This window comes from Ostrinia furnacalis, unplaced genomic scaffold (genome assembly GCF_004193835.3).
Source record: "Ostrinia furnacalis isolate ACB-3 unplaced genomic scaffold, ASM419383v2 OfSCF2606, whole genome shotgun sequence".
NCBI lineage: Eukaryota > Metazoa > Arthropoda > Insecta > Lepidoptera > Crambidae > Ostrinia > Ostrinia furnacalis.
The window spans coordinates 1-27,965 of NW_021132845.1; the positions used below are offsets into that span (position 1 = coordinate 1).

Here is a 27,965-nt window from a genome sequence, read left to right on the forward strand (position 1 = left end):
AATGATACACTAATAATAAAAATTAAGGTAACTGAAAAGGCACAAGTATTTTAATTTTATTTAATGTTTCATTATTAGTACTTTTAAAAGTACTATCGGTTTTATAACATACAATAATGATAGGTTAGAATGTATAAGAAGTAAAGTGAATAATTATGTTAATTATAATATTTATTAAACTAAAAATCAGAACGTTCTCATGGTAAATTTTCTCAATCATATCATAATTTTAAAAGTCCAATATTCAATCCATCTCAATAGAAAAAATATACAAAAATAAAACTTTCACCATCAAGACCTAATGTTCCTTGCAAAGAACTATTATTTTCAAACGAAAAAAAATCTTACAAAACTTCTTCGAATTGGTACAAAATTTTTTTTGCTTGTTAAGCAGTATGTTAACTTAAATTATACTGGTTAGTTTTTCAATTAAACTACGTTTACGTGAAGAAAAAAAATTAATCGTACATCACGTCCTCTCGGAAGAACCACCTTGTCAAAGAAAAATGATAATTTGACAGTGACATTTTGTTTTTTTTACATAAATAAGTTCGGATACCTGATTTTGAATACTTTAAGCCATAGACTATCACTCTTTTTATTCAATAGGCGCGAATTTTTGAACTTAAAATTATCGCTAAAGTTTTTGTTCCTCTGAGGGCACATCCGGCGATACTTACAATTCACCTCCGAAAATGTCTCGGCGTTACTGACTACAAAGTTTCAGTTCCTTCTGAGGCACATCCGGGCTTACGAGGTTAACTAGTTATTTTCTTAACATGTAACATCCTAGTAACAACGTTAGAATCTCTTCCATAAAATCAAAACGATTGTTTCCAAAACGCTCTGAAGCTAAGTTGAATTCACTTTTAAGTAAACGCCATAAGGTAGATGTTTGGTTGACAGATTGACACAAAAAATAACTGGTTTCCAGTTTCGTTTATAGTAACAATAATTACCCGTCAATCACTGCACTTTATACTAGTTTCTCTAGAAATTTTCTAGCGGCTCCGCCCGTTTGAGGGCCTTGTTTGTGCGCTCATATTAAAATAATTTTGATTATACCGAATATTAATGAATGGCGCGTGATCAGAAACCTTAGAAAAGGCCCTAAAACAGAAACCAGAAAATAATGTAAAACAAAAATAACGATGGTTTAAAAACTCACTTGCCCCTTTGCCCTAGCTCAGATAAAAAAAAGTGTCATGATGGCAGGCATGATGACAACAACAACAACAACAAACAGCTGTTCAGCAACTGTCATTCTATTGAAAAATACTGCCGGTGTTAAAAATTATTCATCTGATAAATTGTAGATTATGTGAGAAAACTAATTACTGCAACAGTTATAGATCCCGGTCAATTTTCTTATCAGCATGAATAATTTCCAGAAATGTCCCCTGAAAATTTACATTCAAGATATTTTCCGCGCGAAGCGATCTGCCGAAAACAAGTACATTTACGAGATTTTCGGCATGAATTTCAAGAATATTATGATACACGGCGTTGTCACGTCGGTATATAATATTACAGCAACATCATCGAACTTGGAAATAAGTGATTTGACGGGATCTGTACAAGTATACTTTGATTCTTCTAAAAGTAACCACAAAATAGCTGAAGGCACTTTAAAAGACTTGAGACGGGAGTATACCAGTGCATCTCAGTTTGGAGATATTAATATAGACATTATGAATACTTTAATGAGCAAAATAACAGATGCGTCCAAGAGAGTGATTACAGAAGGGAGCTATTTGAGTATAATCGGGGACATTTTTGTTGATGAAACCAAAAATGTTAGGATGGTATCTGCATTTGAATGTAGTGAGACTTCAGAACAACGGGATATTGTGTGGATGGAAGAGCTCAGGTATCTTTACGAAAAGTTTTATCTGTGGGAGAAAGAATAAGTTTATTTAGTAACGGAGTACTCTTGAAAAAACTTTTTGCTAACAGAAACTATTCAACAGATTGTTGATAATCATACAGTATTCTATTTCTAGTTCGATTATGCAAGTTCTAGGTTTTTAATAGAATAAAATAACATTTTAAGTGTGTAAATGTAAATTAAGTTAGATAGGAGTTTTTTTTATACCATTATGAATGTATATTTGTTAAACTACTCCTTAACTAACTAAGTTGAATAATGTAAGTAGTCGTCTAGCATGTATGTAAATAAATTGATTAATTTTTGTTATCTTATTTATAGTGTTTTGTAAGTATACCTAAAAATATCTGATGAAAAAGCTTACTCCGTCAGAGCAAACATGTTATTCTTAAGTATTTCAATATATTTTATATCAACTTAAGAAGATGCATTATTTATTGATTTAAAATACTTATTAATATAATTGAACACTTCAGTAAAATGTTTTTTGTTAGGATTTTGTAAGATAGTGACATCTATCAGTTTATGGTAGTACTAATTTGCACCTGTATGTTTGTGAAACGTTAGTAATGCCTTAGAGATCCGTCATGCTTATAGTTACCTTAAAATCAACTAGATGGCGCGATGTACAGAATTTAAGAAAAGTTACCCAATAGATTGGGGTGGTTAAAAAGTCGCAAAAGGACGTCTTGCATAGGTAGCTAGGTGGCACTTGAAGTGCAAGACTGTCTTAAAAATATTTTATTCCAAGTAATAAAACACCATAAATTAGTTAAATATGAATACAATAATTAATACAATAAGTGTAATAAAGAAAATTATATTTTACTATTAACAAGTTGAAAATAATTATCCCACCAAAAACATTCTGTAAAAAACTAGCCAAGTCTCGATGGAGCTGCTCGTTTATCTCTAAAAAGTAATGAAATCTAGACAAAGTCGTGCCAAGTCTATGGTTCCTTACTGCAATTTCTTTATTATTATAGTTAGTGTTATGTGACTTGGCCGTTGAAGGGTACAAAACCAGGTGCTCCATGACACCATTGCACCAATCTGTCGCCAGAACCGCTACCCATTGACGATGGAAAATTGCCACTTGGAAAACGTTGATTCAATAACCAGTCAAGTAGGCTTGATAAAGCTGCGTATTTCAATAATACTTATGATTATCTTGTAAAGATTGTTCAACGGCCAAGTCACAAAACATTAACTATAATAATAAAGAAATTGCAGTAAGGAACCATAGACTTGGCACGACTTTGTCTAGATTTCATTACTTTTTAGAGATAAACGAGCAGCTCCATCGAGACTTGGCTAGTTTTTTACAGAATGTTTTTGGTGGGATAATTATTTTCAACTTGTTAATAGTAAAATATAATTTTCTTTATTACACTTATTGTATTAATTATTGTATTCATATTTAACTAATTTATGGTGTTTTATTACTTGGAATAAAATATTTTTAAGACAGTCTTGCACTTCAAGTGCCACCTAGCTACCTATGCAAGACGTCCTTTTGCGACTTTTTAACCACCCCAATCTATTGGGTAACTTTTCTTAAATTCTGTACATCGCGCCATCTAGTTGATTTTAAGGTAACTATAAGCATGACGGATCTCTAAGGCATTACTAACGTTTCACAAACATANAGTTTTCCCTTTATGTGGCCATTAAACCCTAACTCTGTACCAAATTTCAGCTCTCTGAGTTGATGGGAAGTACTAGTTCTATTTTGATGATCATCAGTGAGTGAGTGAGTGTCGTAAATGCGAAACTTTGCTTTCGCATAACTTCGGAACTAAATGACCTACAGACTTGAAATTTTGGATTTTAAGTATGTGATTATAGCTTACTAGATGACGAAAATTTCAGTGTTCTGGTCTTATCCAGAGGTTCTCAAATAGAGGCCTGAAAATGCGGCGAAATGGTTCCAGTAAAGGATGGTACGGCAGTGTTTGCTTCGCGCTCGACTTGGCGGGGGCACTGCCGTGCCCCCAGATTCCTATAGATAGTAGGTTTGTTGTCAGACCTTATATTTAGTTAAGTGTAACTACCTACCTAATTTTGTAGGCAAAGGTGCTGGTGACTGTATAATAATCAGGTATAGTCTGGTCCGTGAGCAAGTAGAATTTTGTCCAATGACCTCTAGCTACCCATCCTTATCGCTCGCGCGTAATTATGTTGCTATTGCGCTCACACACTCACTGCGGGCGCGCGCGCGTCGCACAGTCGCGACAGCAATATAATTACGCGCGAGCGATAAGGATGTGTAGCTAGGGGTCATTGGACAAAATTCTACGAGCTCACGGACCGGGCTTTAGGTACTTTATATGGGTTAATACTTAATGTTAATATAATTTCCCCGAAAAACCAAAATACTAAAATTAAGGTAAGAAAAACAATAGAGTTGTTTTTCTTCGTCAAGGCAGTTGTCGCTAATACTGCAGTGTATTTTATTGGGAACTATTAATTAGAATTTAAAACTAATATCTTTTAATTAGGAACATTAAACACACATTATCGTGGATATGCGCTTGGTTTCTTTCTATTAAGTACCTACTTAAAATATGTTTACTTAAGTAATTTATTTAATTCCAGTGTTATAATTCATAGATATTTTTTCAAGACCTATGAGTCAAAGTCATCCTTGATCAAATCAGCAGCTTTCTCAGCAAAGGCAATTACAGCTGCTAGAATCTCACCGCTGTTCAGAGAAGGCATGGCACTAGCGTCTACCACTCTTAGACCTCTTACACCATTGACCTTCAACTTGGAATCCACCACAGACCCCATGGAACATGATCCACAGTACTGCCAAAAAGTTGAGGACATACCCACGGCGTAACATTTCCAAAACTCAACAGTATTCTTCTGAATGTTCCTGCATTCCTTCAAATTGAGATCCACCAGCTCCGCCCCAACATTCTTGAAGTACGTCGTGTTCACTAGCCTGGATAAATCTAGCAAGAACTCAGCCATTTGGTCCAAGTCTTTCGGATTACTGAAGTGTCCTGAAGAAATAGACGGGGTGTCAGATGGGTCTTTACTCTTTAAAAGAAGTTCTCCAGTCGATTCTGGATGCCCACTGCTGACTGTCACCAGTAACAAGTCATGGCCTTTATTATTGCTGTAAATTCTGTCAACGATGTCATTTTCGTATTTGACCACGTTGGATAAGATCATCAGAAGGCCTGAGGAATCGTGAGGAAATACTAAATTGAGTGTCTGAAAATCTGGATACGATTGCGACTCGTTCAAAGCTTTGTAGCCTACTGTCACTGGCACAGGGAATTTGGTAGGGTCTGATATAGGAGTGAGAGCGCTTGAAGCCTGCATTTTGAAAGGAACGACTAATCCTACGCGATCTCTCAAGTTCTGCCCCACTGGCAAATCAGATAGGACTGGAATATTGAAGGTTTTTAGGTGTGAAGCTGGCCCTATACCAGACAACATCAGCAGTTGAGGAGATTTGACTACTCCTGCGGCCAGTATAACTTCTTTAGTCGCTTTTATCGTGGCCTTCTTGAACAAGCCGGCGGTCACTTGCACTCCTACTGCGTTCTTGTCGTCATCAAAGATGATTTTCGTCGCTGTCGTCTGTTTAAAAACGTAAAGGTTGTCCCTGTTTTTTGCGGGACTGAGGTACGACTCGGCGCCATCTTGTCTCGTCCCATCAAAGATAAGGTGGTATGGATAACTTACTCCTAGGTTATTATTGCTGTTGACATCAGGGTTGTAATCGTATCCTATTTCTTTGAAGGCCTCAATGTAGTCGTTGTTGGTGTTATCGAATTGTCTGGTCAGGCCGATGTTGCCAGTGGTTCCGTGGAGGTCTGCGGTAGGTCCGTTGAGAATTTCAGCATCGTTAATCCTCTCACTTTTAATAAAGTATGGCAACATTCCGTCGTAGTTCCAGGAGTCATCTCCTGCCACTTCTGCCCATTTCTCGAAGTCGTGAGGGTTTCCTCTTAAGTGAAAAGTGTGGGACATGGCACTGGTTCCTCCAAGCATCATGCCAGCGGTCATACCGGGCTTATGCTTCATGATGTTTTGGGATGTGTAGTGATTGTTTTGAGCTAGGTAATTGTAGTCATAACTGGCTAACGGCTGTAGCGTGAAGAGGCCTGGAAGCTGGAATAATAAGAGTGAATGTTAACATTTTTTTTTGTTATTCGGTTTCTTTCCTTTATTTCGTAGTTTACTATATTATTGAAGCGCTAACCGCAACCGTCGGGCCATTGTCCTTATATTGGCCATTGTAAGTTTTTACTGAAAATCGTGAGTGAAAGATGTCTTGATGCTGTTTTCAAATATTGCGCTGGTTTATTGTGATCGCTTACTACCGCCTTTTTGTCGGCCAATAGTTGGGTCGGGCTGTTAATCAGTTATGGAAATGTATGAAAGTGTGCGCACTTTCATACATTTCCATAACTGATTGGTGTCGGTCGATTCTTCATACAAATTAGAATCGGGCCCAACTATCGGCCGACTAAAAGTCTTCTGCGGAAAATCTTAGATGAATTTCCGTACGTCCCCTCTTATAAAAACTCAATTTAAACTCACCACGGATTCAAGAGGAGGGTCACCTCCAGCTTCTATGATGGCCACGGTGACATTAGGGTCTTCAGACAGCCGGCTGGCAACGATGCTGCCTGCTGTACCCCCTCCGATCACCACATAGTCAAACTCTAGGTTTCCTGTAAAAAAGGTATATTAAAGTTATACTGTGTTGTATTATCCCATCCCAACTAGTCCCAACTAATATTATAAATGCGAAAGTAACTCTGTCTGTCTGTCTGTTACGCTTTCCCGCTTAAACCTCGCAACCGATTTTGATGAAATTTGGCATAGAGATAGTTTGAGTCCCGGGAATGAACATAGGATAGTTTTTATCCCGGTTTTTGAAACAGGGACGCGCGCGATAAAGTTTTTCTGTGACAGACAAAATTCCACGCGGGCGAAGCCGCGGGCGGAAAGCTAGTAATGTATATCTTCGATTACCCCGGGAGGTCTGGACATCTTGCATTCTAGTTAGAAGTTAAATAGAGATATTAAGAAGAATCGGGGGTTTCAATTATTTATCAGTACTTATTAGGTGAGAGAGTCCTATTATTCTCTTTAACGATGATTCATCCGACCGATTTCGGCCATGGCGACCACTTCCACTCCTAACTGTCTTGGTGGCGCTGGTGCACCCGAAGATGGCTTACGTAGCTGATTTTCACGGAAAACAACCTCGCACATTGATGGCATCTGAGAACGCCATCAACATAATAATAGGTATATTAGTAGTAGTAGTAGGTATACTATGCATGCATATGGCATGAGAATGAACTGTTTTTGTTATCAGCCATGGGTCTTAAAATGTAGTTTCTGTGTAGGCAGACCTCCCACTCGGCGAACCGACGAGCTGATTGTCACAGGATGCGCCTAGATGCGAGCAGCGTGCAACTGGTCGTTGCTGAAATCTTGGTGGGAGACCTTTGTCCAGGAGTGCACGGCATTTGATTGAAATAAGATTTAGATACTAACCTGTAAGTGAGGCTGCAGGCGGGAATCGATGGGACGTCAAATGAAGTAGCGACAGTGCACTCAACGTAGCTTGGATTGTCTTCAGCCCAGCTAACCCTAGCGCTGCGTCCACCATGTTGACTCTGCGGCTTAGGTTGTCGGTAACTATAGTAAAAAGACATCAGGATATTGATATAGACCCCAAATGAAATGGGAAAAGGTGTAATTAGAAGAAAATAATAATCATCAGATCACAGTCTCCACTGCAAGAGTCCTGTAGTGGAGACTACAGGAGGACGTCCAGTTCGTACCAGAGCGTCGATGTGACGTCACGGCCGCCAGGTGTGCAGTGAATTCTATACACAGACAGGTTGGAGAGACCTAAACACTAAATTATTATGAAGAGTTTGTATTGAAGGTCTGTATTTTTGTAATCTGAAAACCTGTCAAATTCAAGTTTTTTTAACGACCCGAAGATTGTTACGAACGGTGGTTATTATTGTGATTTATTTCGAGGTAGAGCCCCATAACAATTCTTTTTAGTCACTTCCCATCATTTAACTATTCTCTTTTCATACTCACCCCAAAAATATGTCGTATTTAAGTCGTTACGAAGTCAGACTCAGCACTGTACAATGCCAAAAGTAACCAACTTTTATATAATTTTCGTTTAATTAAATAAATATTAAATAGGAAAGACTAAAGTTTGTATTTGAACAACTGAGGAAGTAAATTAACTGTACGATGTATGTAAGTATACCTACTTAATTTTTGTCTGTTTTTGTCCTTGTTTTTTCCATGAAGTACAGTCGACAGCATTAGTCTATTTTTGTTGAAAATTTATTATAATTTCACTACTTACTTAGCTGTGCCGGTGACTTCGTACGCGTGAAAATGGTTTGAATAATATTTCCCGTTTTGCAACTTTTCAGTTCCTGAATAACTAGCTTGGTGTACTTACAATGTTCTCGCTTGTCTTTCTTTGTCGAACGGACTACTATGCCGAGAGGTCCCGGGTTCGATTCCCTAGTTGCTTACTTAAGGATGAGAAATTTGTCCAAAGATAAAATATATATTTACTCATTTAAGTATGTACGAGTATAGTTATGTTATGTTTTTTTTTGTTTAAACTAGGTTAAAATATTTTTAGTAAAATACTCGTACAAGTTATGAACGTGACTATACGCAACGGGGGAATACGGAGTCACAAATTAAATGTTCGATGATTCTCTATTCGTAGTTTTATGGGATACTTAAGTACTTCTAATTGCTTTATCTATGTAAATTATGCACATAATATAGTTCATGGTAATTATACATGTAAAATTCTGATCCAATATTCGGAAATGTTTAAGAAGTCTACCAATCGTAGTTTTAAAATAAATGGATCGCCATTATTGTAGTATTATAAATAGCTCAATCTTAGCGATACGGCTGCTGTGGGTCTAGACAAAGTGCAAATTATAATCGCAAACCAGTCGAAAAGTGGTCGAAAAGCCCCTTTTTTGTATGGAGTTTTGACGGATTCGATTTTCGATTCGATCAAAAAGTGCGTTTTGTCTAGGGGGGCTGGTTACGATTGTCATTTTGTGGGTCACATTCAGCGTCAAATAACTAAGCATTGACACCCAAAGTAGCCAAAAAGTTTGCGTCACGTCACTGAACTTTTTGGACATTATGGATGTCACGAACTATTTGACACCAAGTGTACATTAAGACATCTTCATTATCATCATCATCATTTAGTCTCCACTGCATGAGCACGGCACGACCCTCTCTAATTTAAAATCTAAGAGGCAAATCGAGGATTTAGCCTACTCTCCCCACGCTGGCCAGAGGGGTCGGGGAGATCTGCGATGTTCGCATATCCCTTAGTCTTTTACCATAATATTATTATCCTGGAGTACCGAAAAACGCAGCGTGTGACGTACACTCACAAGGTGTACCGATAACCTCATATGGTAGCAGGAATGCGCTGGATGCCGGCCGCTACCAACCGGGCGATGTGGAAATCTTGGTGAGGACTATGTTCAGCAGTGGACGTCCTGTGGCTGAAATGATGATGATGATGAATGATGATATCCTGGGGAAGATTGGGAGCGAATGTGTAGCCTTGATTCAGTTCATGATCTTTTCATGCACTTTGAATCTTAATAATTATCTGATAAGGTATCAGATGCTCAGTGCTCGTGTAAATAAATTAGGTGGGCCAAGGTAATTTCCTAATATCTTTATCAGTTATCATAACTTTATCAAGAACCTTGCAAATGACTGTGCGTACTTACCTACGACACTAACACTCACAATGCGCGTGGACGCATAGGGTGACACACGAACCAATCACAGAGCTCTATTCAACGCTGTGCGTTCGATTTGATGCTTCACTTAAGCAAGCATCATTTGTGAATTGGTTACGCCCGAATTAACAAACGATGCGATTACGCCTAGCATTGAATAAAGCTCTGTGATTGGTTCATGTGTGACCCTGTGCGTCCACGAGCACTGTGAGACCTCATAGAAATTAATGTTTGTGAATACGGGCGTACTGCAGCCCAGAAAGCTAATAATGGCATGCGCGAGTACCAACTACTAACTAAATAAAGATTGGATTTTCCGTCATATAGCTTTTGCCCGCGGCTTCACTTTTAAATTGGTGTAGGTACCTACTTAAATATCTATAAGTAGGATATTCAGTCTATGTTCATTTGGACTACTTGGATTAGTCTCCACTAGAGGAGAACTATTTTACTCTACGGTCCCCACGTGGACTAAACGGGTTGAATTATATGATTTTAGTAAAAAAAACATATAAAAATAAGTAGGTATTAATATAAAAAAATATTTAATAACATCATTACATCACATCATTTGAGTATCATAGCACCAATTTTAAAATAAATGATTAGAACCTACAATTAATGTCTAGGAGATGGACCATAAGTCTCCAAAATCAGGTCCGAAGCTCTTTCGGCTAAAACCACAACCCCAGCGTTGATGTTCCCACTGATGGGGTACGGCATGGCGCTGGCATCGGCCACCCTCAGTCTCTGCACTCCTTTGACCCTCAAATTGCTGTCCAGAACCGACCCCATCGAACTGGAGCCGCTGTAATGCCACATAGTCGCCGACATGCTAAGAGCATAGCACTTCCAGTAGTCGTAAGAGTATTTCTCCAGGTCGCTGCAAGCGTCAAACTCCAAGTCAATCATAGCAGCGCTCACGTTAAGGAAACTGGTCATGTTGACGATTCTGGCGAAGTCTTGAAGGTACAGAGCCATGTTTTCCAGATCGGCCTCGTTGGAGTAGATACCGTGAATTATTCTGGGTTTGTCAGTGGGGTCTGCGCTTCGGAGCAGGACCTGTCCTCGAGATTCAGCGTACAACATGTTGTGAACTGTGAAAAGGGTGTACTTGCCACTTCCACCGTCGTAAAGTGCCTGGCAGACATCGTCCACGTAAGAGAATACCAGGGAACAGAACTGAATCAACGCAGTCGAGTCTGGTGGAAAGATCAAATTGATTGTTTGGTAGTCGGGGTAGGACTGGCTCATGTTCAGCGCGTGGTATGCGGTAGTCGTTGGCACGGGGAAGTCGTGAGGGTTAGCTGGGCTGGTCACCTCATCACCGGATTGTAGAGTATGCACGACTACCGCAGGGATGTGATCCTGCAGATTCTGCCCAACAGGCAAGTCTGAGATGATAGGAATGTTGAATTCGGCCAAATGGTCACTGGGACCGATGCCCGACAGCATGAGTAGCTGAGGAGTGACTAATGCGCCGGCCGTTAAAATTACTTCGAGATTAGAGTAGATGGTGATTGTGTCTCCATCGGAATTGATTGCTTCCACTCCCATGGCGTTGTTGTCATCATCAAACAAAACTTTGGTGACTTGAGTGTTTTTGAGGAGATGGAAATTCGAGCGAGCGGCGAGCGGTCGCAAGTATCCTTCAGCTCCGCTCTGACGGTAACCATCAGCGACATTAAGCAGGGGCTCTGAGACGCCGAGGGTGAAGAATGGATCATTGGAGTTCAATACTGTGCTGAGTCCCATTTCATTTAATGCAGCATATATCGGATAATTCAGCTCACTCGTTTGCCTGGTCAGTCTTAAGTATCCGTCTGTTCCTACGTATTGAGATTGAGTATCATCAGCTAAGATATCGGCGTCTTCAACTTTTTCGCTCCTCATGAAGTAGGGGAGAAGGTTCCAGTAGTTCCAGATATCGTCTCCAGCAGCTGTTGCCCATTTTTGGTAGTCGTTAGGGTTGCCGCGGACGTGTATCATGTGGTGCAGGCTGCTGCTGCCCCCAAGCATCTTTCCTGCAGTCAGGCCGGCGACGCCATCCTTCAGGTTTTGGGAAGTGTAGCCATCGTTCTCAGACGTGAAGTTGTAGTCAACAGCACTGTAAGGTATAGTAGGGAAAATACCTGGAAGCTGTCAAAGAAAACACTAATTTAGAGATAAACGGATTAACGAATTTTCGAAATACAAAATAATAATTTAGGAAAAACAAATCAGTCTTCTATTAACTACTAGTAGCATTAATCGGCAAGAGAAATCTGTGAAATCGGCAAATAAATTGCAAGATATTGATAATAATTTTAATCCCCAAATTGATTTTATTTTCAAGTAGGTACTGAATATTCTCTAAAGTTCTATGGATTGAACTAAGTATTATTAGGCCTTGTTTAAACAAGCGATCATCGCACGGTTGCTGGGCAGTTCTTATACTCGTACCTACTTTTAATGAGGGCTATCGTTTTAGCGCTCACCAGTTTGCGCCACTGTAGAGTAAGGTCCTGTCACTTGCTAGTAGCGAAGACAGTGGCACCATCTGGTGAGTGCTAAGGTGGTAGGAGTAGGACTATCGCATTTGCACTCATCAAGATGGCGCCACTGTAGAGTAAGGTCCTGTCAATCGCCAGGGGTGCCAACTGTTAAGTATAAAAACGATAGCCCTCATTGAAATCGTAACCACGTACGCGGTTACTATCTTAGCTAGTCGCCAATAACAACCTCAGCAGAACCACCCAGAAACCATGCAGTTATCGCTGTGTATGATCCACATGAGCTTTCTTAGTTTTCTTTACTCTATGGTTTGAGCTTAGCCATACTTACCACAGATTCTAATGGCGGGTCGCCACCAGCCTCAATGAGAAGGACGTTGATGTTTGACACCTCTGTCAGCCGGTTGGCGATGACACTGCCTCCAGTACCAGCACCCACTATGATGAAGTCGTAAGTGGCTCCACCTGGAAAATGACGTTGCTTAAAATACGCCGTATTTTGCAGGAAGTGCAGGCTGCGGGATATTCAGGAACGGTCGTTTGGGGAAATCTTTGGGGTATTAAATGACTATCTATCTATCTATAATATATTATCCAACAGAAGAAAAGAAATTAAAGGCTATCCCTTGGAAGAACTCTACCTTATCTAGGCAGCCAGGTAAGACGTATAGACAGGATCTAGATCCTGGCTATACAGGAGTTGTAATGATTAGAAAGATAGTATGATTAGTTCCTTTAGATTTTGAAAAGATAGGTTTGAGGTTTATTTTCATCTTTTAATGGACGGACATTTACAGTTTGGCTTCCAAACATTGTATTTTACTGTATTGGAACCCGCAATGATTGGTCAGAAGACAATAGGGGAATTACAAAATATAATATCGACTTTCCTACTTTGCAAAACGGGAGACATAATGACTGAAAGAGGATTCCTGTTAGTAATACATAGAAAACTGAATAGTGTAAATAAATTCTTACTGGACACAGAAGTAGACTCAGGCCATTTGTACCCGGTGAGCTGGAGGCCTGTGACCACCAGGAGAGCAGCCTGGATGGTCCTCACCGTGGTCACACCGTTTCCACCACCGACACCATCGTGAAGTTTCTGGAACAAGGTGTTTGCTTGATCAGTTTTCCTCCTCAAATAGCTAAATATAGGTAGGTACATACTTGTAAAATGAAATGACTTTAGTGATTTTTTAGGGTTCCGTAGCCAAATGGCAAAAAACGGAACTCTTATATAGGGTGGCCAAAACAGTGAGGTCTAAAAGAAAAATTTAGATTCCTTACATCAAGGTGTACCTAAATCACCCCCATGTATACATATAATACGATTGTGCTTAGTTTAGGAGATAGAGTTAATTTTGTGATATTTTCAAATTTTGTGACCTAGTAGGCTTTAAACATTTTTATCTTTCTTTCTGTCCAGTTACTGCTCTAAATCTGTTCTACGTAATGTAAACTTAGAGGATTCCCAATATTAATTCACTCTAAGAAAGTCAAAAACATGTAACGGAATCTCCGACTTACCACTTTAGTGGACCGATTACAGGAAATAGTGGCCCATTAAGTACATGTTTTTTTGTATTATTATGAATGTTCAGGAAACGGCGCAGTTTTTAAAATGGTTTTGGACCTATGGAAGTTCTTTTTTTTACTTAAACTTTTAAGTTGAAAATTTGATAGTGTTCTGATAAAAGCATAATTTTAATGTTTCTAGCAAAACTTTTGTATCTTGAATCAAAGATAGGAAGTTGATTATTTTTTTCAAACATCTGCAATTAATAACAAATCTGTCGAAAAAAAGAAATCTGAAAAAAGTCAACCCAAAAAAAAGATAAAAATGTTTAAAGCCTACTAGGTCACAAAATTTGAAAATATCACAAAATTAACTCTATCTCCAAAACGATGCACAATCGTATTTCATACATGGGGATGATTTAGGTACACCTCGATGAAAGGAATCTAAATTTTTCTTTTAGACCTCACTGTTTTGGCCACCCTGTAGATTCGTCATGTCTGTCTGTCCGTGCGTCTGTCCCTCCGTATGTCACAGCCATTTTTTTCCGAAACTATAAGAGCTATACTGTTGAAACTTGGTAAGTAGATGTATTCTGTGAACCGCAACTGTGATTTTGAGGCAAAAATAAAAAAATAATAATAAATATTGGGGGCTCCCCATACTTAGAACTGAAACTCAAAATTTTTTTTTCGTCAAACACAGACGTGTGGGGTATCGTTATAGGATAGGTCTTCAAAAATGATATCGAGGTTTCTAAAACACTTTTTTTCTAAACCGAATAGTTTGCGTGACAGACGCTTCCAAAGTGGAAAAAAGTTGGTCCCCCCCCTCTAACTTCTAAAATAAGAAAATGAAAAATCTAAAAAAAAAAACCTATGATGTACATTACTATAAAAACTACCAACGAAAATTGTTTTGAACGAGATCTAGTAAGTAGTTTTTTTTAAATCGTAAACCGCTTATTACCGCGTAATCTTTCATACAAATAACTTAAATTAAAAATAAAAAAAAATTAATTGTAGCGGTAATTTATTTTTAACATTTACTTACCTACCACTACATGGGTCAATAAGATAATTAACTTTTTAAAAAAATAAAACCGACTTCAAATGCGTGAACACAAAAAAAACTAAAAATTGCGTATAAAAAAGTTCATCCCCAATTTTCCACCCTTGGGGGTGAAATATTTTCTTCAAATTCGCATGAAACCACCCTTTTGATAATACCTATTCAACAAAAAAATAATCGTTCAAATTGATTTATAATCGGCGGAGATATTGCGTATAAAAAAGTTCATCCCCAATTTTCCACCCTTGGGGGTTGTTTTTTCTATTATTAAATTTAAATGGGACCACCCTTGAGGTATTACCTATACGCCGAAAAAAGATTTGTTCAAATCGGTTCATAATTGGCGGAGTTATCGCGTAACAAACATAGAAAAAAAAAAAAAAAAACATACGGGTCGAATTGAGAACCTCCTCCTTTTTTTTGAAGTCGGTTGAAAAATAAAATTTATTGGTTCAAACATAGAAAAATGCCTGAAAAAGTTATTATTGAAATAAATACTTTTCTAAAACTCACCTTTTCTAAGTCAATTTGGAACTAATGCCAAAGTACTACCCGACACTAATTTATACATTTTTTTTACTTTATCTAGGAAAAAAATATTATCTCGCCTACCTTTCTAGAAAACAGATTCGATCGCTCCTACGTAAAATATCGTAACCAACAAAATCACGTTTTCTGTAATCAGTAATCACCTTAATTAAACTTTCCCTATTGATTTTTTAGCCGTGGTGTAATGTCCTTTTCTTAAGATATTTTTATTTAATTTACAGAACATAATATTATTAATCTTTGTCTTTATGTAACAAGTTTATGTACCAAGGTGCAACGGTATACAGAAGACGGTATTCTTAAAAAATCTTATTACTCGTACAGGTCCAAGTACTTCCCGCGACCTTCGCCAGATTGTCGATCACCTATTGAGGGACCTGCCCACACTACGTTTTCCGTTTTGCATCTTCTATTTCAGAGAAAAATATTTTTTTGTTACGTTGTTTTACTAAAGGACCATCTCTTGATTACGTGTCAAAGATTTTAATGATACGTTTTATAATTATTATTCTCTAATAATCGTGGAAAATTAAATGATAAATGTATAATAACAGATCACATTTTCTAGATAATATTAAATGGTTGTGCATTTATCTGATAAATTATGCGGCGCGCACGCACAAATACTGACAAAATTTAGCGGGGATTTGCGGGGAGCCAGTCGTGGTTGCGCCGTGGTTGCGCCCCCCTGTCATTGAGTTTGGTGGGACAGTTCAGCGTGGGTCATCTTTAGTAGAGTTATTAATACATACAGGGTGGAAACGGTAAGATCTCATTCGATTATTTCTAAACTTTACAAGATATCAAAAAAAAGTTAATCCTGAAAGAACTATCAAACGATATCAATAATAATGGTACTCATTTTTTGATAATACTGTAGGTAGGTACTAAATGTATAGAAGCTGGTAAGATTGAATTTTCCAGTTTATTCTGTAACCTGTTATTGATACCGTTTGATAGAGCTCGTGAAGCACTTTCAACATCAGTAACCACTTTTACGATCTACCTATCTTCTATTAGTTTAGAAAAAGTCGAGTGTGATCACTATATCGTTTCCACCCTGTATATCTAGTTACTTTAAACCCTTTTTATTTTTTGATTAGTAATTCTATTAGTTTAGAAAAAGTCGAGTGAGATCACTTTCGTTTCCACCCTGTATACCTAGTTACTTTGAAGTCTTTTTATTTTTTATTTGTAGATAATGTTTTTGTAACGTGCCTGAAAACCTGTTCAAATAAGAATCGGTCATGCATCGTCTATTTTTTATGTAAATATTATGATTTTTTATTGTTATTGTGATTGTGTTGATTTATACTAACACTAATAATACAAAGAGAAAAGATTTTTATTTTTGTATGTTTGTATTGAAAAGGGTCAGAAACTACTGGATCGATTTGAAAAAATCTTTCGTCATTTGAAAGTGCCACGACTTTAGTGAAACTCAAGGGAAAAAGGCGATATTATCATCTATCTTTCATCTATTAAGTATGATTATTTAGTATAGTATCATGCTGTCGTATATTTTTATAAGAAAAAATCACGGGTAAAACCGCAAATAAATCATAATTTAAATATTTATTTTTCATTTCATTTCAGCGACGCTGCGGGCAAAATGTAGTCTAGAAAATAACTTCCAATCGCACTATCAAAATGAGTAAGTTAATGATGTCATTTGCTCATTTGTCGGTTTCAATAAACCTTATTAGTCAGTTTGTTTACCTTTCGTTGTTCTTCGACAGATAGTACCGATCCCCTGCTGCGACAAGTTGCTACATTTTTAAATTTATGTAAGTATTTTACTTTACTCCATCCATCATAAAGGTAGCAGGAAGGCGCTGGATGCAGGCCGCTACCAACCGGGCAACATGGAAAGCATTGGGGGAGGCCTATGTTCAGCAGTGGACGTCCTATGGCTGAGAAAACGAAAAAAGTTTATTACTTTGGTTTTTGCCCGACTGCTTCAGAAGGAGAGTTGTATTTTTTCCCAAAAATGCAAGTGATTTTGACAGCCAGAATCACGGGCATAGCCGCAGGCAGAACATAGTTAACAGTCATCGCTCTAAACTATTCCCAAATCACATAAGTAAAGCCAAGTCGTTTGGAACCCCAATTTCTTTTATTAGACCCACCATTTTGTACCTGCGATAAATATATATCACCCGACAAAAGAGGCGACATCTGTCTTGTGAAAAAGGGAATTACTAAGTAAACTGTGATTATGGGTCTTTGCGACATAAAGGAGGAAGGGTAAGCATGCTTACTGAAAAACAGTACATCAAGATAAGTTTAAATGGCACCTTATGTAGTTATTGAATCAAAACTGGCACGTTTTATAAAGCTATAATATGCCAATAATATCCGACACGAACGTTATCTAAATACATATAATAACTCAAAGGTGACTGACTGACTGACTAAAATAGTGATCTATCAACGCACAGCCCAAACGACTGGACGGATCGGGCTGAAATTTGGCATGCAGGTAGATGTTATGGCGTGGAATCCGCTAAGAAAGGATTTTACGAAACGTTACCCCTAAGGGGGTAAAACGGGATCCACACGTACGAAGTCGCGGGCGGCCGGCCGCTAGTTATCCATAAAAGCACAGGATATTATGAGTGACAGCCGATGGGACAGCAAGGTTCTGGAATGGAAAGACGTTCTCAAGGTGGACAGATGACCTGATACAGAAGGCGCTGGGATACAGGCCGCTACCGCTAAAAATCTTTGGGAAAAAGCCTATGTTCACCATTTTGATGTCCTGTGGCTAAAGTGATGATGATGACAGGTTTGTTGGGTTCCTGTATTGTGAAAAATGTAATTGAATTGCCAATTTCGTCGAAACAGTGTGCACTATCTCTAACAATGATTTACCGCTATTCAATGCATCGTAAACGTCTAATTATGTCTATCATTAGCAGAATCGATACGTCAAATTATTTATGAAAAACAACAGATAGCCAGTTTTACTTTTAGTAAGGAAAGATAGTCACTTACTTACATTGAAAAGTACGTAACATATTGCTAAATGCAGGAAATATTGTGAATTACGTTGTAGTTAAAATGTTGCGTGCAGTCGAAAAAACCAGTTTCCTATGATTCAGTAGTCAATCGATATTACCTACCTACTAGCTGAGCCCGCGGCTCCGTACGCGTAGAAATAGTTTGAATAATATTCCCATTTTTGCAACACTTTTCTTTTGCTACGACTCTATTGGTTGTAGGCTGATATTATTATTTCCTAGTCTTCCTCGATAAATGGGCTATCCAACACAAAAAGATTTTTTCAAAATTGACCAGTAGTTTTTGAGATATAGCGCGTTCAATCAAACAAACTCTTCAGCTTTATAATAGTAATAGACAATATGGTAGTAAAATTGATACTAGTGGTAGTAAAAGTATTACAATCCAACAAAACAGATCCTACGTCTCAGATGTGTACTGGATCGTATTAAAGTAGTGAAAGTGAATTTATTCTACAATAACTGTGCCTCGTTAAAAACATAATTCTCAAGTGTTTCAAGGAAATCGGATGCTCGACTTGGTGGGGGCACTGCCATGCCCCCAGATCCGTGTTGAATTGAAACCATTTACAGGCAAGTTGAATACAAAAATGTGTTTTTTAGAAATCAATATGTACTTAGTGTTTCTTTGAACTTATGAGTTGTAGGTAAATCATCAATAGAACGGGACTATTCCCACTTCTCGTTCCCACCGCTGCAACTCCTGTGTATTCAGGATCTACAGCTTGACTGCCAATAAAAACCCAACCAGTGAAGGTCAAGTTTGATCAATAGAGTCAAACAGTGATTTAAGTATATGACAAGAAGTGTGTGAACTCTACCTGCTTAGCTTGCACTTATTACTTAATCTTAAAAAATGTAATACTCGTATTTCCTTTACGAAACTCCACCCCTAAGGGAGTAAAACGGGATCCACGCGTACGAAGTCGCGGGCGGCCGCTAGTATACCTATAAACTGTGACTCTATCTACGCCAATGATTTCAGAACTCAGAATGTCTTCAAAGCACGGGGTCATCTTTCTTTTCTTACATTCACGTTGATTAATGCCCCCAATTTCCTAACCAAACGGGGTCTTTTTTGCACCGTCAATTGATTCTATATCCTTATGGGGGCCATAATGTACGGACCAGTATCATTTGTTGATCAACGATATTTAATTTTGTGAAGGTTTATTTAGAAGAATGTATGGTTTTATTATAAAGCATGTAGAAAACTTTATTCATTTAACTATTCTTTTCAGCATTATATTTTGTACAAAAAGACATTACAGACAAAGATGTTATACGCCTGGAATCAAACCCAAAAACCTCTACTCGAGACAAATTCAAATGTTTTATTAGTATGTAGATCGACGACCTCATAAAAGTAGCAGGAAGGCGCTGGATGCAAGCCGCTACCAACTGTGCGATGTGGAAGTCATTGGGGGAGGCCTATGTTCAGCAGTGGACGTCCTGTGGCTGAAATGATGATGATGACGATGAGGTCTTTTCTAGGTCACTTATTATACGTCCCAAATTTTGGTGTTTCATTATAATCGGAACATTTTTCTCGAACGGACTTTGTTCTCGATGTTATCTCAATTTATGTGTAAGTAATCTGCCTAATTTAATTTTACCAGCGCATCTAATCAACGCGATCGTAATCGCGCGTGCACATCAATTTGTCACCGAAAATTACAGATCACCGAGGTTTTAAGGATTTTATGATAATATAATCAACAAAATTGACGCCTTTAGGCCTTGGATGCTTTTATTGCGATGTTATAAAAAAAATATTAAATAACAAAAAAAAGAAAAAAGAATTTAAGTATATCGCACCTATACGGTGCAATAACGTCACTTATGCAATTTTTTTCAAAACAACTGAATCAAAGTAAACCAAGTAAAGAGGTAGATTTGGAGTATTTTCTCATAATCAGTTAAGTTTTGAAAAAAATTGCATAAGTGACGTTATTGCACCGTAGTAGGTGCGATATGTTTATATCCGTTGTCTAGTACCCATAGTACAAGCTTTGCTTAGTTTGGGACTAGCTGCGCAGTGTAAAATGTCCAAGGATATTTATTATTATTATTGTATCGATTTATCTGATAAGCCCATACTTTTGTCGTCAAAAATCAATACGATTTTATCACGGCCCGTCTGACCACATTTAAGGCTTGTAATTCGCAGCGGCTAGATCCAACCGAACAAATAACTTTAAATTAAAATAAATCTATACTAATATTATAAATGCGAAAGTAACTCTGTCTGTCTGTCTGTGTTGCTTTCACGCCTAAACCACTAAACCGATTTTGATGAAATTTGGCATAGAGATAGTTTGAGTCCCGGGAAAGGACATATTATTATGATAGTTTTTAACCCGGTTTTTGAAACCGGGACGCGGGCGATAAAGTTTTTCTGTCAAATTCTACGCGGGCGAAGCCGCGGGTGGATAGCTAATAAAAGATGAAGTTTCATTGAACTCCGTTCAGTACTTTTTCAGTAGGTAAATCCTCGGGCGGGGCACATAGCTCGTAGAGCTGATGGCCGCTGGGGCAGGAAAGTTCTTGAGTGGCGACCACGAGCCGGAAGACGTAGAGTGGGCAGGCCTCCCACTAGGTGGACCGACGATCTGGTGAAAGTCGCGGGAGGTGCCTGGATGCGAGTGGCGCAGGATCAGTTTTCGTGGAAATCCTTGGAGGCCTTTGTCCAGCAGTGGACGTCTTTCGGAAACGAACGAAATCCTCAAATTTTACATTTCAGGAATAATCTGGTAGAATGCTGACAACGTCGGGTCTGTGGTGGCATCCACGAGGGCCATCCAGACAGCTCTGCTGGTGGTGTCGGGGCTTCAGCTGACTGGGTACATGTCGCCTCCTTCTGTTCAAGTCACCAGTAAGTCCAATTTCCAATAGAAATATCAATCGGCCCAATACTCTATTTGCCTTTGTAAATTACAGAGGGTCGTGCTCTGATGACGATGACGATGATGATCATGATGATGATGATGTACTTGTTTCAGATGGAGACACCTATGACTTCGTCATCGTAAGCGCGGGGTCTGCGGGGTGCGTCGTCGCAAACAGACTGTCGGAGGACCCTCACCTCAAAGTCCTCCTGATTGAGGCCGGAGGGGACCCTCCTCTTCAATCTGTTGTAAGTAATATTTAATAGTGGTTCTCTAAGCTTATTTTAATTTTATTTATTTTAAAAATTTACATTTACGAAGAAATAGAAATATTTGATCCGATCCTCATTTCTAATTGTGCAAAACCCCCCGCAAATTATCTTGTTTTGTTCGTTCTCGTACATTCACTAAAATATTTTAAGCGTGTTTACTGTTTAGTTATGGTTTTAATAACAAACTAAGTGTGTTATATCATGATGTTCAACAGCTTCCAGGCCTGTTAACGACTCTGCAGAACTCAGTAGTCGATTACAACTTCACTTCTGAGAACGACGGATACTCAGCACAAAACCTGAAGAACGAAGTCGTTGGATTGTCAACGGGAAAAATGCTCGGAGGCACTAGTAGTCTAAACCACATGCTGCACGTCCGAGGCAACCCTCACGACTACGCGAGATGGGTCACAGCATCCAAGGACGAAGCCCTGGAGCTACTGGAATTTACTGCCATAATTCATCAGAAGCGAAAAAGTCGAAGACCAAGGAATTCTGGAAACTTCTAGCGCTCGATATGTAGGAACAAGCGGCTACTTGAAGATATCTAGACAAACGAGCGAAGATAATGCGCCAATTTTTGCCGCATTTCGCGAAATGGGACTGGATGTCGTTGCCAATTCCAACGATCCATTTTTCACGGTCGGTGTGTCTGAACCGATGCTGAATATCGCTGATGGTGTTCGCCAAAGTGGGGCCGAAGCGCACTTACGACCTATTGCCCATCGCCCCAATTTCTATCTCCTAAAAAATACACAAGTCACCAAGATTCTGTTTGATGAAAAGAAAAACGCTATTGGCGTGACAGCTGTCAACAACGGAAAAGCGATCACCATCCATGCTAATCATGAAGTAATTTTAACAGCTGGAGCATTGATCACTCCTCAGCTGCTAATGTTGTCGGGAGTAGGTCCAAAAGAGCATCTCTCTTCATTCAACATTCCGGTTGTCTCAGACCTGCCTGTGGGTCAAAACCTGCAAGATCACATCCCAGCTATGGTCGTTCATACTCTGAAACCTGGCAAACCAGATAAAACCCCGCCTAATCCTACACGATTCCCATTTCCAATTACCACTGCGTATATAGCGCTTAACATGCACCAAACTTACCCTGATTATCAAGTGATTAATGCGATCGTCTCCCCAGAGGCAAATTCATTGATTAAGTTCTGTTCCATCGCATTTTTCTATAAAGATGAGATCTGCCAAAGCTTCTTTGATGGTGGACGCGGCAAATACACTTTACTGACCCTTCTCAATATAATGTATGCGGATTGCGGAATCTCGAGGTGAAGTCCTGCTGCGTAGCACGAACATAACTGATCCCCCTATAGTCAAACTTGGGACGTATTCAAACCAGAATGACCTGCATAACATGGGTCTGTACCTCAAAGACTTTTCTAGGATTGTCAACACAACCAGTTTTCAGCATAATTATGGGAGCAGCATTGATTGACTTGGATCTATCCAAGTGTAAGCATTTGCCGAGAGATTCTTACGAATATTGGAAGTGCTATGCATTAAGCATGTAGTCAACCATGTGGCATTACAGCGGCACCAGTTCTATGGGGCTAGTTCTGGACAGCTATTTGTTAGTCAAAGGAGTGCAGAGACTGAGGGTGGCGGATGCTAGCGCCATGCCCAACCCCATCAGTGGGAATATCAACGCTGCCGTGGTGGTTTTAGCAGAGAAGGCAGCCGATTTGGTTAAAGAAGATTTGCAACCTCGATTTTTTTATCCATACCAAAACTATTTATGGTAAATCCTACTAATATTATAAATGCGAAAGTTTGGATGTCTGGATGTTTGTTCCTCTTTCACTAAAAAAAACTACTGAACGGATTTTGATGAAACTTTAGACTATTATTGTTTACTAGCGGCCGCCCGCGACTTCGTACGCGTGGATCCCGTTTTACCCCCTTCATCTATCTTACGCGGTTTAGATTTTTTCCTATAAATGTATTTTCCCGCTAACTCCCGTTCCCGTTGGAATTTCACAATATCCTGTTGTAACTAAGCTTTAAGTTTACTAAGGGACCTGCATGCCAAATTTCAAGCGTCTAACTTAAGCGGTTTAGATTTTTCATACAAAAGGATTTTCCCGGTAATTCCTGTTCCTGTGGGAATTTCGGAAATTCCTTTCTTAATGCACCTCTACGGTACCTAAGCTACGCCCCTTATAAATTTCAAGTGCCTACGTTTAGACGTTTAGGCTGTGCGACGCACAACGCATATTATATTTAAAGTTACAAAAATATATTATTTATCAAATAAAACCTATTCTAAGGTAATTTATGATTTTTGCAATAAAGTCCTATTTTTTCATTTTTATGAAATATTCAAAAGCCAGTAAAAAAAAATTTTTCGCTCCACCCTACTGTGCGTGGGTATGTCAGTGAGTCAGTCATACAAAAGGAATTTCCCGCTAACTCCAGTTCCCGTGGGAATTTTGCAATATCCTGTTGTAACTAAGCTTTAAGTTTACTAAGCAACCTGCATGCCAAATTTTAAGCGTCTAACTTACGCGGTTTAGATTTTTTCATACAAATGTTTTTTCCTGCTAACTCCCGTTCCCTTGAGAATGTTGCAATATCTTGTATTAACTAAGCTTTGAATTTACTAAGGTACCTTACCTGCATGCCAAATTTCAAGCGTCTATCTTACGTGGCTTAGATTTTTTCATACAAATGTTTTTTCTCGCTAATTCCCGTTCCCGTAGGAATTTTGCAATATCCTGTTAAAACTAAGCTTTAAGTTTACTAAGGTACCTGCTTGCCAAAAGACAATGCCGGAAATTGGCGTCTTTTTTTTTTCGCGCGGCCATCGACCAAACCTTGTTTTTTGATTACAAAATAGTGTAATAAACCAAACTTAGTATAACATGTATACCTCTAAACTCAGTTTGAACTGAGTTACGAGCATCAGAAGTTTGATGATTTTCATACTAGATTTGCTGTTTGGGCGCAAGTTTTGTAAGAAATTGCAACAAAATAATGACATTTTATGTGTAAACAAACAATACCATCCATTAAAGGCTCCAGACATCAGTATGCAGCAGAATCAGCGCAATAAAAAATAGCGCAATATTTTGTTGCAATTTCTTACAAAACTTGCGCGCAAAAAGCAAATCTAGTATGAAAATAATTAAACTTGTAATGCTCGTAACTCAGTTCAGACTGAGTTTAGAGGTAAACATGCCATAGTAAGTTTGGTTTAAAACACTATTTTGAAATCAAAAAACAAAGTTTGGTCGATGGCCGCGCGAAAAAAAAAAGACGCCACCTTCCATACAAAATCTGGCATTGCCATTTCAAGCGTCTTACTTAAGCGGTTTAGATTTTTCATACAAAAGGATTTTCCCGCTAATGCCCGTTCCCGTGGGAATTCCTAAGTATCCTATAACCTGCCCAGGAGTATGAAGAATAATTGTACCAAGTTTCGTTAAAATCCGTCGAGTAGTTTTTGTTTCTATAAGGAACATACAGACAGACAGACAGACAGACAGACAAAAATTTTACTGATTGCATTTTTGGCATCAGTATCGATCACTAATCACCCCCTGATAGTTATTTTGAAAATATATTTCATGTACAGAATTGACTTCTCTACAGATTTATTATAAGTATAGATAACCCAGAATAACTAAATTTCACGCGGGTGAAGCCGCGGGCAAAAGCTAGTATTAAATATGTAGGTACTATGTTACAGATAAGTACAACTGAATTACATAAATTATTTAAAATAAGGTATTAATGAGTAAAAAAAAGTTTGTAAATGTATGAGGATCAAACTGAATCTCATAGATTGTATTTTTAACATTTTTGTTAATTGAGAGCCTGGAAAGTGGAAAATAAGAAATAATGAAAAATGAAAATAATAAAATAGCATATAAACTAAAATTTATTTTAGCCCTGAAAACCCAATTCGTTTTTAATTAAGTTTATTAATTTGTTTTTTTTACTTACTAAATACCTTTGGCCAAGTTGTACATGCTGCAAATGCTGAGAGTCGACGTAAACTCCGCCGCCGACGTTCTGACACCTCTCATCGAAAACATCTGGATGGAAGAGGAACTCCCAGACGACTGGAATAAGGGGCTTTTAATTACTGTGCCAAAGAAAGGGGATCTAAGCCAGTGTAGCAATTGGAGAGGTATCACTTTGCTCTCGATACCGTCAAAGGTTTTCTGCAAGATTATCTTGGATAGGTTATCGGGGGCCGTTGAACCTCTTTTGCGTAGGGAACAGGCTGGCTTCCGCCCGAACCGCTCGTGTACCGACCAGATCAATACTTTGCGTATCATTTTGGAGCAGTCATCAGAATGGCAAAGGGAAGTCTACCTAACCTTTGTAGACTTTGAAAAAGCCTTTGATACGCTGAAGTGGGCAAGTATATGGTCGCGACTCGCTGACATTGGTGTCCCGCCGAAAATCATCGACCTACTGAAGGCCATCTACAGGAAATATTCTTGTACGGTGACTCACGACGGCCTCATCTCCGAAGACATCGAGGTGCATGCGGGCGTCCGGCAAGGCTGCCTGCTTTCGCCCCTTCTCTTTCTGGTTGTCTTGGATGGAGTCATGAATCGCGCATATCAAGACCAACGGCGTGGAATAGAGTGGGGTATAATCGGAGTCTTAGAAGACTTAGATTATGCCGATGACCTCTGTTTGCTGAGCCACACGCATCACGATATGCAATCCAAACTTAATGACCTACATCGAGAAGCGGGTATCACAGGGCTCAAAATTAACTGCCGGAAGACCCAAGAGATGCGATCTGGAGTGAGAAATTGCACGCCATTACGGATTGGTGCAGAGGATGTGGCACGAGTCCACAATTTCACCTACCTCGGGAGCGTCGTGTCAGAAACTGGAGGTACCGAAGAGGACATCACTTCGCGCATTGCCAAGGCCAGAGCTACCTTCGCACAACTTCGCCCCATATGGCAGTCACGGAAATTGACCCGAAGGGTCAAGATCAAAATATTCGGGTCCAACGTTAAATCCGTTCTGCTCTATGGGTGTGAAACGTGGAAGGTCACAAAGGTTATCTCGCACCAGCTGCAGGTCTTCATCAACCGCTGCCTTCGCCGAATTCTCGGCATATACTGGCCCGAGAAAATCTCCAACGTCGAGCTATTGGAACGCTGCCACGAAATTCCGATCGACCAGCAGATCAAGCGCCGCAAGTGGAACTGGATTGGCCACACTCTCCGAAGGGACCCCGATCACATCCCTAAGCAGGCTCTGGATTGGAATCCCCAAGGAAAACGCAAACGTGGTCGACCCAGGCAAACTTGGCGGCGCACTGTAGCGGACGAGGCGAAGAAGATCGGCAAGACCTGGAGCGAGATCAAGCGAGAAGCTCAAGACCGAACGCGATGGAGGACTGTTGTGGACGCCCTCTGCCCCATCTAGGGGACATAGGACCATAAGTCAAGTAAGTCAAGTTGTACATAATCTGTGGTGAAAAAATTGCATTTTGACAGCTCTTATGGCGGTAGAAAAAAGTATGCAATGATTGTGCGTGCGTGTCAGTAAAATATTATTAATATTTGAAGTGAAATTATTAGTGTGATAAATTGCAAAAGCACGCAATTAATTATATTTTATCTTATTCGCAAAATCAGTGATTATTTTGTGTGATAGTTTGCTTAAGTTTAAAAAGTATTTCTTCGTTTTGCATTAGAGTTTAATCTATTCAAATTGTTAATCTGTTGTCGTGCAAGGATGCTGATTGCTGATTTTATCATCATAGAAGGTAAGTGGAAATTTCGTTTTAAAATATTTTAGGTATTGGTGACCAAAAAACGATTTTGAAAGATAGTGAAAGAAAAACAATAGAAATAATCTTTGTCAACGTGTTTCAACGTGACTGATGCTGAACACATGGATACAAGCGTGTAAGGTATTTACAAATTGCTTCTCGAATATCCATTTGATAAATAGTTAGATAACTATTTTTATATTTTACTATCGGCCGCCCGCGACTTCGTAGGTACGCGTGGATCCCGTTTTGCCCCCTTAGGGGTTGAATTTTGCAAATACTCGTGTTAGTGAGCACCTACGTTCTAAAAGGAACCCCCATGCAATTGAGACTCCTAGCACTTGTAGTTTTTGAGATTTCGTGATGAGTGAGTCAGTCAGTGACCTTTCGCTTTTATAGATATATGTAGATTATTCCTAGCTGCGTCCGCGACTTCGTACGCGTGAAAATTGTTTCAATAATATTTCCCGTTTTGCAACATATTTCTTTACTGCTCTGCCTCTATTGGTTGTAGGGTGATGTTAGTCTTTCTCGATAAATCGGCTATCCAACACAAATTAATTGTTCAAATCGGACCAGTAGTTCCTAAGATTAGCGCGTTCAAGCAAACAAACGAACGAACTCTTCAGCTTTTTAATATAAGTAATTAAGTATGTGCTATTATCGAAATTTTTCCCATGTGATT

The 27,965-nt window shown here is 38.9% G+C and overlaps 5 protein-coding genes across 11 annotated transcripts; 3 read left to right on the forward strand and 2 right to left on the reverse strand.

The window, feature by feature from the left end:
* Window positions 1-1,220: 1,220 nt before the first annotated feature.
* LOC114356008 (uncharacterized) lies at window positions 1,221-2,256 on the forward strand. Its single transcript, XM_028309081.1, has one exon. It carries the CDS (start codon window positions 1,377-1,379, stop codon window positions 1,908-1,910), a length of 534 nt encoding a protein of 177 aa, XP_028164882.1. The 5' UTR covers window positions 1,221-1,376; the 3' UTR covers window positions 1,911-2,256.
* A 2,238-nt stretch (window positions 2,257-4,494) lies between these two features.
* LOC114356012 (glucose dehydrogenase [FAD, quinone]-like) lies at window positions 4,495-8,876 on the reverse strand. Of its 2 annotated transcripts, XM_028309090.1 has the most exons (4): window positions 7,982-8,876; window positions 7,421-7,564; window positions 6,452-6,585; window positions 4,495-6,019 (listed from the first exon to the last, which is right to left on the reverse strand). In XM_028309090.1, exons 2-4 carry the CDS (start codon window positions 7,533-7,535, stop codon window positions 4,517-4,519), a joined length of 1,752 nt encoding a protein of 583 aa, XP_028164891.1. In that variant the 5' UTR covers window positions 7,536-7,564; window positions 7,982-8,876; the 3' UTR covers window positions 4,495-4,516. The 2 variants fall into 2 exon arrangements, with proteins under 2 accessions (XP_028164891.1, XP_028164892.1); XM_028309091.1 differs by having other exon boundaries at window positions 7,421-8,876.
* A 1,342-nt stretch (window positions 8,877-10,218) lies between these two features.
* Window positions 10,219-13,371, reverse strand: LOC114356009 (glucose dehydrogenase [FAD, quinone]-like). The gene is made up of 3 exons (XM_028309082.1): window positions 13,167-13,371; window positions 12,520-12,653; window positions 10,219-11,835 (listed from the first exon to the last, which is right to left on the reverse strand). Exons 1-3 carry the CDS (start codon window positions 13,354-13,356, stop codon window positions 10,315-10,317), a joined length of 1,845 nt encoding a protein of 614 aa, XP_028164883.1. The 5' UTR covers window positions 13,357-13,371; the 3' UTR covers window positions 10,219-10,314.
* Window positions 13,372-15,986: 2,615 nt separating this feature from the next.
* On the forward strand, window positions 15,987-22,100 carry LOC114356011 (glucose dehydrogenase [FAD, quinone]-like). 6 transcript variants are annotated; one of them, XM_028309087.1, is made up of 8 exons: window positions 16,055-16,091; window positions 16,526-16,594; window positions 16,700-16,812; window positions 16,924-16,981; window positions 17,067-17,114; window positions 21,094-21,225; window positions 21,353-21,486; window positions 21,726-22,100. In XM_028309087.1, the coding sequence occupies exons 6-8, from the start codon at window positions 21,198-21,200 to the stop codon at window positions 22,017-22,019; spliced, it is 456 nt and encodes a 151-aa protein (XP_028164888.1). In that variant the 5' UTR covers window positions 16,055-16,091; window positions 16,526-16,594; window positions 16,700-16,812; window positions 16,924-16,981; window positions 17,067-17,114; window positions 21,094-21,197; the 3' UTR covers window positions 22,020-22,100. The 6 variants fall into 6 exon arrangements, with proteins under 6 accessions (XP_028164885.1, XP_028164888.1, XP_028164886.1 ...); XM_028309089.1 differs by lacking the exon at window positions 16,526-16,594 and having other exon boundaries at window positions 16,077-16,091; XM_028309086.1 differs by lacking the exon at window positions 16,055-16,091 and having other exon boundaries at window positions 16,101-16,594.
* On the forward strand, window positions 22,100-23,332 carry LOC114356010 (L-sorbose 1-dehydrogenase-like). Its single transcript, XM_028309083.1, has 2 exons — window positions 22,100-23,189; window positions 23,243-23,332. The coding sequence occupies exon 1, from the start codon at window positions 22,108-22,110 to the stop codon at window positions 22,801-22,803; it is 696 nt and encodes a 231-aa protein (XP_028164884.1). The 5' UTR covers window positions 22,100-22,107; the 3' UTR covers window positions 22,804-23,189; window positions 23,243-23,332.
* Window positions 23,333-27,965: the final 4,633 nt, after the last annotated feature.

Excerpts from the sequence above, each read along its gene's own strand:
- LOC114356008 (XM_028309081.1), top strand. The coding sequence starts at position 1,377 with ATGAATAATTTCCAGAAATGTCCCCTGAAAATTTACATTCAAGATATT.
- LOC114356010 (XM_028309083.1), top strand. The coding sequence starts at position 22,108 with ATGGGACTGGATGTCGTTGCCAATTCCAACGATCCATTTTTCACGGTC.
- LOC114356012 (XM_028309090.1), bottom strand. The coding sequence starts at position 7,535 with ATGGTGGACGCAGCGCTAGGGTTAGCTGGGCTGAAGACAATCCAAGCT. Across the intron at positions 6,586-7,420 it reads GCCTGCAGCCTCACTTACAG|GAAACCTAGAGTTTGACTAT; the intron begins GTTAGTATCTAA and ends CCTTTTTTACAG. Across the intron at positions 6,020-6,451 it reads ACCCTCCTCTTGAATCCGTG|CTTCCAGGCCTCTTCACGCT; the intron begins GTGAGTTTAAAT and ends TTATTATTCCAG.
- LOC114356011 (XM_028309084.1), top strand. The coding sequence starts at position 21,198 with ATGTCGCCTCCTTCTGTTCAAGTCACCA. Across the intron at positions 21,226-21,352 it reads TCCTTCTGTTCAAGTCACCA|ATGGAGACACCTATGACTTC; the intron begins GTAAGTCCAATT and ends TACTTGTTTCAG. Across the intron at positions 21,487-21,725 it reads ACCCTCCTCTTCAATCTGTT|CTTCCAGGCCTGTTAACGAC; the intron begins GTAAGTAATATT and ends GATGTTCAACAG.
- LOC114356009 (XM_028309082.1), bottom strand. The coding sequence starts at position 13,356 with ATGTACCTACCTATATTTAGCTATTTGAGGAGGAAAACTGATCAAGCA. Across the intron at positions 12,654-13,166 it reads TGAGTCTACTTCTGTGTCCA|GTGGAGCCACTTACGACTTC; the intron begins GTAAGAATTTAT and ends GTCATTTTCCAG. Across the intron at positions 11,836-12,519 it reads ACCCGCCATTAGAATCTGTG|CTTCCAGGTATTTTCCCTAC; the intron begins GTAAGTATGGCT and ends TTTCTTTGACAG.